An 8,421-nucleotide genomic window follows, 5' to 3' on the forward strand; every position below is an offset into this window, starting at 1 on the left:
AGAGAAGGACCCTTCCGTGCTCTGCTCGGTTAGCAAGCCCTGCTTGACGCTCACATCCTTACACCCGAGTCCTCTCCCCTCCCCACTTCCCAAGAGCCCTTGAGCTTCATTTCTCGGTCACATGAGTTCCACTGCTTGAGCCAGCGCTGCCTGCTGCCTGTGGGTTCCTGGCTACGGTGGGGAGTTGGGAGTTGAAATTCAGTCCGTATTCCCTTCAGCAAATCATGAGCCCTGATGTGGGGCTGTGTCCCTTCTTCTTATTTACTGTTCTAGTGAACTGTCCACCCCCTTCCTCTACACAGAGAACTTCTACTTAGCCTTCCTGCCCAACATCAATGTCACCTCCTCCGGGAAGGAGGTGACACAGCAGCAGTGAACCCTCTGACTGGAACGATCTGTCCCTTTCGGTGCCCTGCTACCCTGCGGGCTCCCGGGGGGCGGGTCTCGGAGAGCTGGGGAAGCAACAAATGACTCCACCAGGAACTGGGGCAAGGAACGGTTTATTCTCATGGCTGAGCAAAGGATGAGGCCCACAGCCTTGGTAGCAGCAGAGGCGGCCCCCTCCCGGGCCCGGCCCTCTCCTCTCTCTCCTCTCTGGACGGAGGCTGCGGGCGGGCTGTGTCGGGAGCCAGGGCGGCAGCCCTCCAGCCACGGGAGCCGGCGGGCCACAGAGCGGCAGCTTTCGGCGCGGGGTCGGGGGTGTTCGCCAGGCTGGCTGACTCCCATTCCCCCAAGGATGGTGCCTGATGAGGGCTGGGGGCGGAGGCGGGGCTGGACTGTGAGGTGGGGGGCATCCGGAGCGCTTCAGTCGGCTGTGAAGATGCGGCTGGAAATGTCATCCAGGAGCCAGTCAATGCCGAGTAGGAGGTTCTCCCCGGTGACAGCGCTACAGCCCTGGATGCACCAGTGGTGGCTATGGATGGAGTCCAGCTCCAGGGCCTGGGAGGGCGGAAGAGGGGGGTGGGCCCCGGTGACCGCGGGCCCTGCCGCCCACAGCCCCTCCCCCCTCCCAGGTCTCCCCCCAGGCCCCTCAGAAGTCTCCTGGGGAAGTCTCCCTGGTGAAGATCTGTCAGGTCCTGGGGGCACCTGGGCTCCGGGTACACCACCACACCCCCCTTAGTAACAGCATAGCAACGTGGGCTCCTGAGCATCTGTTGTGCTCTGCGCCCCACAATCGTCCTCCCATCCATTCCTCCCAAGGCCCAGGGAGCCAGGGATTGCTGGCCAGTTTACTGAGGAGAACAACAATCCTGCCTCTCAAGTAGGAGGCAGGACACAATTTGGGGTCCCACAGGCCTGCGCTGAGATCCTGACTTGTCTGCTTACTCGCCGAGTGACCTCACTTCTCTAAACCTGCTTCGCCAGCCATCTGCAGAACGATCGTAAGGGCTCCTCCCTCAGGAGGCTGGGGTGAGAAGTGGATGAGTTCATCCAGGCCGAGAGTGCTCACTACCGGCCGGCTGCTGTTACCCTGCAGGGTAACGTTTGCACGTCTGCCTTCCCCCCGGCCTGCGGAGCACAACTAGTTCTTCTCAGTCAACCTCCAGCGTCCGCCACAGGTCCTGCCACGCGAGGAGCTAATACTTGCTTCTGAAGTAAGTTAACCAAGAAACGCGTGCCCCTTCTCCTCCACGGGCCTGTACTAAGGCCTGGACTCACCTCCCGGATGGCGTTAGAGGACAGCGCTCCGGGCAGGTCTTGCTTGTTGGCAAAGATGAGGAGGGTGGCTCCAGCCAGGCGCTGGGGGAGAGAAATGGGGGGGGGAGTGGGGGCTCAGAGGGTAGCCCGGCCCCTCCTCTAATCACCCAGATCAGGTGGGGTCAGAGATCAACCTGGAAAATCAGGGCAAGGCCCCGGGGTGGTATAAGAGGCCCAAGTGGAGTAGGGAGTGTGGACATGGCCTGCGAGTCTAGCCATACATGGGGGGGGGCAGGGAGGGAGTCCTAGGCTGGGGCCCAGCAGGCACCTCTCTTCTCCATGCCTCAGTTTCTTCCTCCATAAATGGGGAGGGGCTGATGGACAAGATGATTCCTGAGCCCTCTGGTTCTAGATTGTCCCATGTGATAACCCGACCTGTACAAAGAATGCAATTGTCCCAGGGCCATAGGGTCTGCTGGGAGTGACCTTTCCCTCTTCCAAGGTCATGTAGCGCTTTCACTGTTCACTACCGGGCCTCACTCTCTGCCTCGGCTTCCAGTTACTTCCACATGTGTTCCTGACCAGGAGTCCCTCCAGGTAGGTAGGTGCATCTGGGCCTGATAAAGGGCCTCGAGGTGCCAGGCTGAGGGCTGAGCACAGACAGCCATGATCTCATTGGACCTGCTTGGCACCCCCTGGAGGTGGCTAGTGCTAGACCAGATGACCGCGTCCCTGTGTGCCCAGAACAGTCCTGTTTATGTCTGTTGTCCCTGTGTAATTATTAACAAGTCCCTCTTTTGTTCTTAAAAGTGACCTGGGCGGCGCCTGGGTGGTTCAGTCTTGAGGCGTCTGCCTTCGGCTCAGGTCGTGATCCCGGGGTCCTGGGATCGAGTCCCACATCGGGCTCCCTGCCCCGCAGGAGTCCTCCTCCTCCCTCTCCCACTCCCCCTCCTTGTGTTCCTGCTCTCACTGTGTCTCTCTCTGTCAAATAAATAAATAAAATCTTTAAAAAAAAAAAGAAAAAGTGACCTGGTTTTCAACTAGATGCAAGTGTAGTAACCCAGATCAAAACCTGGAACAGAAAAAGGGTATTAATGGAAAAACTGGTGAAACCTAAATAGAATCTGTAGTTAAGAGTAATTTGCCAATGTTCACTTCTTAGTTTTGACAAATGCACAGTGGTTACATATGATGTTACCATCAGGGAAAGCAGGATGGAAAGTATATGGGGTATCTCTTCACTACCTTTGCAACTTTTCTGTAAATCTAAAATTTTATTTAAAGGGAAGCGTTTGGGGCCAGATAATAAGTTATAAGATCACCCTAATTCTAATGCCCACTGAGAAATGAGGAAGTGGAGGTTCAGAGAGGTTAAGTGTCTTGCCTGCGGTCACACAGCAAAGAGTCCAACTCCTGAGCCAGGATCCACTGCCTCCCAAAGCTTCACACACTGGCCTCGAGTCATCCTCCCTAAAGCCCCATTCAAGGTGCAGAACCTGAAGCTCAGGGTGCTGAAGAGCAGTGACATCAAAGGGACATGAACCCAGGTCTCCGTTCATAGAACGTCCTGCCCACAGCACTGTGGGACTCCCTGGGACCAAGCGTACAGGTGGTCTCTGCCTCCCCAAGGGTGCTGGGCACCTGGTGAGGCTCTGTGGAGAAGGACACCCCGCCCTAGTTGTCCCTCAGGGGATCCGCTGAGGAAGGTGTTCACACATCCACGCATGGGCACCAAGCCTCGGGGCCCGGCTGCTGTTGGAAGCCTGGCTTCCCCTGCTTAGCCTGGCGCCCTGCCCACCTCCTCCACCAACAGGCTCTGGAGTTCCCGTTGGCAGTCCTGCATGCGCTGGCGGTCAGCGCTGTCCACCACCCAGATGAGGCCGTCCGTGCTCTCGAAGTAGTTCCGCCAGTAGGACCGCAGGGACTTCTGGCCGCCCACATCCCAGATGTTCAGCTTGAATCTGGGCGGGAAGGGGGGTGGCGAGAGGGTCAGCCTGGCCCCTCACCCGCGCTCCCTGCCCTACGCCGGGGCCAGCCCACCGCAGGGTCCCCGCTCACCCTCGGTGCTCCAGGGTCTTGATGTTGAAGCCCAGCGTCGGGGAGATGGTGTCAATGTCTTCCCCATTGAACTTCTTGAGGATGGTGGTTTTGCCAGCGTTGTCCAGGCCGCTGGAGCACAGCAGGTTAAGGGGAAGTCCCCGTGCTCTGCAGGGTGGTGACATCATCCCAGTGCCCCTCTTTTAGGGGACGAGTCATTTCCCACCAGGGAGCACATTAGTTGAGCACGGGCCTGACACACAATGTATTGGCCCACGCTCAATGGGAAAGGATCGAGAGTGCTCATCTCTACCTAACCAAAGGTCCCGTAGTTTACTCTACAATATTTATCGAATGCTTACTATGTGCCGGGCCCTTTCCTGGTGCTGGGGGTACCCAGAGCCTAAGTCCCCACCGTTGGGCAACTCCTATTCAAGTACAGAGACAATCGATAGAGTGCAAACAAATGAGAAAAGGCACCGTCAGCTCCTGGGGAGTGTAAGAAATACAGCTAAGAGGCTTTCGGAGGGGGCCTCCACAGGAGCTTTCTTTAGCTCAGATAACTCTCTCAGGGTCTCGAGCTGAGACCCAAACTACAAGGAGGAGACAGCTTTCCAAAGGACTAAGGGAAGAGCCTTCTAGACAGTGGGAAGAGCAAGAGTAAGTATCTGGAGGTAGCCACCCTCACCTTTCTTTTTCTGGAATGTTCCAAACCCTTTACTGCTAAGTGGGGGGGGGGAGGGAGTTCAGCAGCTGGAAAGAACCCTCCTCCCCCCAATTCCATCCTTCTAACACTTAAGAGGGCTTGCAGCTGGGAGGGGGCCCAGGTGACTCAAACCAGTAGAATGAGGATGACAAAAGCTCTCCGGAGACCCAGACTTTGCCTCCGATACACCCCCCCACCTCCGAACCCCATCATCCACTGGATCATTCCCATCAGCTGACAAGCTGGTGTCTCTCTCACCTTAGGAAAACAAACCACACCCTCTCTTGATCCCTTTATTTCCTTCCCTTTATAGCAAACCTCCTCAAAACCTCTGTCCATACTCACCCTCTCCCATTTCTGTCCTGCTCTTTCTTGAACCCATGAGACTTTTGCTCCCAGTGCTTCCCTGAAACTGCTCTTGCCAAGGTCCCTAAAGACCTCACATTGTGCTCTGGCTGGGCAGTCCTCAGCCCCCCGGCTTCCTCTCCATCAGAAGCACCTGACGGAGTGGCCTGCCCCTTCCTCCACTCCCTTACCTGGTTCCCATCGCCCTGACCTCTTACCCAGGTACGCCTCAGTTCTCCGTCCACACTCATCCCTTAGTGCTCTCACCCAGGATCACGGCTTCAAATACCATCTTTATGCTGATGACTCCCAAATGTACACATCCCACCCAGCTGCTCCTCTGGACTCAGTCCCTCTATGCAGCTGCCCATCTGACACTTACAGGATGTCTCAGAGGCATCTTGCATGGCCAAACCCATCTTTCTGAACCTGCTCCCTGCCCCATCTCAGCAAGTGGTTCCTCATTCTTTGCACTGCTCAGGCCAAACCTGCTCAAACCTAGAAGTCAGGCTTGACTTCACTCTCCCTCTCACACTCGAGTCCAATCCAGCAGCGATACCGGCTGGGCCTCGGGTCAGAATGTCCCCCAACTTCCATCACCCCACTGCTTCCGTCCTGGTCTATGCCACCATCCCATCTCGCCTGTGGTGCAGCAACTACTCTCTGATCCCGCTTCCCCTCGGCAATTCTCATTTAAAGGAAAATCCAAGAACAAAAAGGCCCTACATGAGGTGGCTCTTCTGTCCCCGCTCTGTCCTAATCTCCTTGCACACTCTCTCCAGCCACACGGCCCTCCTTGACATTCCTTTAACACACCAGCTGAGTTCCTCCTTCCAGACCTTGCACTTGCTGTTCCTTTTGCTTAAACAAATTTCCCCAGGTATCTACATGGTTCATCCCTCACCTCCTAGTCTTTACTCAACTGTCACTTTCTCAGTGTGGCCTTCTTTGACCTTGTTTAAACTGCATTCTTCTTAATGCATCCTATACATTTTACCTATTTGCTTTAATATCTTTCTCCCCACAGCATTATAGACCGTCCATGACGGTTAAGGATCTGTTTTGCTGTTTTACCCCAGCCCCTAGGACAGTGCTGAGCACCCAGTAGGGACTCAATAAATATTTAATTGGATGAGTGAATTCTCTGTGCCTTTCTCTGACCTCTTTAAAACAGACATGATGTGAGTATTATAAAGTTATCTGCGCACTTAAATGTCTTCTCTGCCCTGCTAGGGGAGCTCCGGGTAAGACCCGCCCCGCTCTGGGATCGCAGAGTCCCGATCGGGCCTGGCACAGAGGAGGGGGAAAGAGTGCAGGCGCCCGCTAACGGGACTCAGAGGGTCCGTGGGGCCCTCGGGCCACAAGCCGTCAGTCGCCGTTGGAGGGGATACCGACCCGCCATGCGGTAAGAGACGAGAAATTGGACACACGAGAAAAACACCCCGCGCGGTCTACACCCGCCTCCCCTAGGAGCCCAGGGCGGGGCCCGCACGCCCCCGGGATTCCGACCTTGAGGGCGGGGCCGGGGCCTGGCACCCTCGGATGGGGGGAGGAAGGTCAGAGGCAGGGAGGACAGCGGCCTCACGCCCGAGCCAGTGACATCCGAGTCGCCTCCGGGACCCCCTCCCTCCCTACATAGGGACATCCGGTCCGGCCGCTGCGCCTTTAGGCCCTCATCTTTGGCCTTGGGGACGGAGTCCCCCCCCCCGCCCCGAGCCGGTGGTACGGCCTCCTCCCGGCCCCCCGCCGGGGCGATTGGTAGGGCCCACGTGCGTGACGCACAATGGGCAGTTGGTACGCGCCGGCCGCGCACCCCGCGCCCGGTAGGGGGCGCCTGGCACCGCCTGCCCGGTGGGGAGCCCCCCCAGCCCCCCGCTACCCTCGCGGCTCCGGCGTCTGGGAGGATACAGCATGAGCAGTCGCAGCTCCCGCTCTTTCTGCTTCATCTTCTTCAGAATGGTCAGAAGCCCCATGGTCCCTGCAGCCCCCTCCCGGCCGCCGTTTCTTCCTAGTCCCGGGACCCCTCTCCCTGCTCCTATTGGCTATCACGCCCACCGACAGCGCAGCCTATTGGCAGGCCTCTCGTTTGGTCCCGCCCTCCTCCCACGTGACCGCGAAGCCGCCCGGAGGTGCCGCTGAGATGGTCCCTCTAGCGGCGCTGGGGGCTTCTGCGGGGCCACCAGCGTTAACTCTTCGCTTCCCGAGGGTTTGGGGGACGAGGGTACCGCCATTCCTTCCTCCCCAGGAACCTAGGCTCGGCTGGGAACGGAAACCCGGGTTGTGTCTTGGCTGCATAGGAGTAGGAGTTCTGACTCGGGAGTCGAAATCCAGAGCCCCAAGGCGGTTGACAAGCTCGTTCGGGGCCCCGTTCCCCGGAAACATGGTCCAGATCCTGCTCGTCGTGGACCTCGGCATCATCCTCAACCTGCCAGTGAGAGGGCCTCCCCCGTTCCCTGTCTCCTGGACTCGTCGAGGGTGGGCCGGGGATTCTTCATCGCGGGCGAAAATGCCCCCTAGGGGCCGTTTCGAAATGTGCGGGGACATTTTTGGGTTGTCCCAATTGCAAGGTACAGTCCCTGTCGTTTTGAAGGTAGGGGGCAGACCCGCGCAAAGAATTGTCCCGCCCAGGATGCCCATCGTTTCTCCGTTGAGAAGCACTGTTTTTCATTTTGCCAGTGAGAATATTGAGGTGCACATGACGCTTACACCGTGACTGGCATATAGTACGTACTCATTAAATATTTGTTGTTGAATGAATGACTTCGTCCAAGAGTTTGGTTCTTTACCTCAGCGCTCAAGTCCTGAAGAAGTGAAGAGAATGAGGGCAGGGACTAGGTAAATTGTAAACTCAGAAGGGGGGAGCTAAGCTTATTGTCTTACATTGAGCCCTACCCCCAGCCCACTACCAGGGTAAATGTGAGTAGACAACACAGAGCGGGCTTTCTCTCCTGCTTGGGAAGGAACAGTCCCTCACCAGCTGAAGATAATGGCTGATTTCTGTGAATTGTTTATAAAGCACTCCACGTTTTCTACTTCATCCTCCCACCAACCTGGGGAGGTTTGTTCCCTTTTTGTAGATGTGACAGTGAAGTCCAGAGAATTTAAAAGGAGCTTGGGCAGCAGTTGAAACTCAGGTCTGGTTGACAGTAAAATGCCCTGTTTTTCAGGGGCTCTCCATAGGGTTGGTCTAGAGAGGGAGAAGTCTGGAGCAAGCCTGAGCTTCCAGTCCTGCAGAAGAAGGTTGTGGACAGATGAGGGCTGGACAGAACAGGGTGCCTGGCTGAGCCCCCTGGGTCAGTACAGTTTACCCTCCACCAAGCACACGCAAGGGAAGAAAGTGAGCCTAACTCCTATTCAAAGTCTTTGAGACACAACTAAGATCACAAGATGCCTGCCATCCTGCCTCCCTGAGTCTATGCTACAGAAATTCCAGCACCAGCACATGAACGTTTATGACAAGGAAGTTCACTGTGGCAGGGTTTGGAACAACAAGACATTGGAAAAAAAATCTAAGTGCCTTCAGTGGGGATCAGTTACCTAAGCTGGAGTACACCTGTGTGGTGGATCCCATGAAGATTTTGAGAAGGGCGAGATGAAGCATAATGTACCTGCATGGAAAGATGTCATGCCATGTTAAGTGAAAAAAAAATTTTTTTTTTCAATGCCATTTTATTATTTTTTTTAAGATTTTATTT

General features: G+C 56.2%; 1 protein-coding gene and 1 long non-coding RNA gene across 2 annotated transcripts; one reads left to right on the forward strand and one right to left on the reverse strand.

The window, feature by feature from the left end:
• Positions 1–484: 484 nt before the first annotated feature.
• Positions 485–6,794, reverse strand: ARL2 (ARF like GTPase 2). Its single transcript, XM_036101179.2, has 5 exons — positions 6,635–6,794; positions 3,697–3,807; positions 3,437–3,599; positions 1,660–1,740; positions 485–939 (listed from the first exon to the last, which is right to left on the reverse strand). Exons 1-5 carry the CDS (start codon positions 6,697–6,699, stop codon positions 805–807), a joined length of 555 nt encoding a protein of 184 aa, XP_035957072.1. The 5' UTR covers positions 6,700–6,794; the 3' UTR covers positions 485–804.
• On the forward strand, positions 5,906–7,483 carry LOC118541520 (uncharacterized). The gene is made up of 2 exons (XR_004920146.2): positions 5,906–6,131; positions 6,972–7,483. It is a non-coding gene; the product is annotated as an uncharacterized LOC118541520 (long non-coding RNA).
• Positions 7,484–8,421: the final 938 nt, after the last annotated feature.

Source organism: Halichoerus grypus, chromosome 11, assembly GCF_964656455.1.
Source record: "Halichoerus grypus chromosome 11, mHalGry1.hap1.1, whole genome shotgun sequence".
In the NCBI taxonomy this organism is placed as follows: Eukaryota; Metazoa; Chordata; class Mammalia; order Carnivora; family Phocidae; genus Halichoerus; species Halichoerus grypus.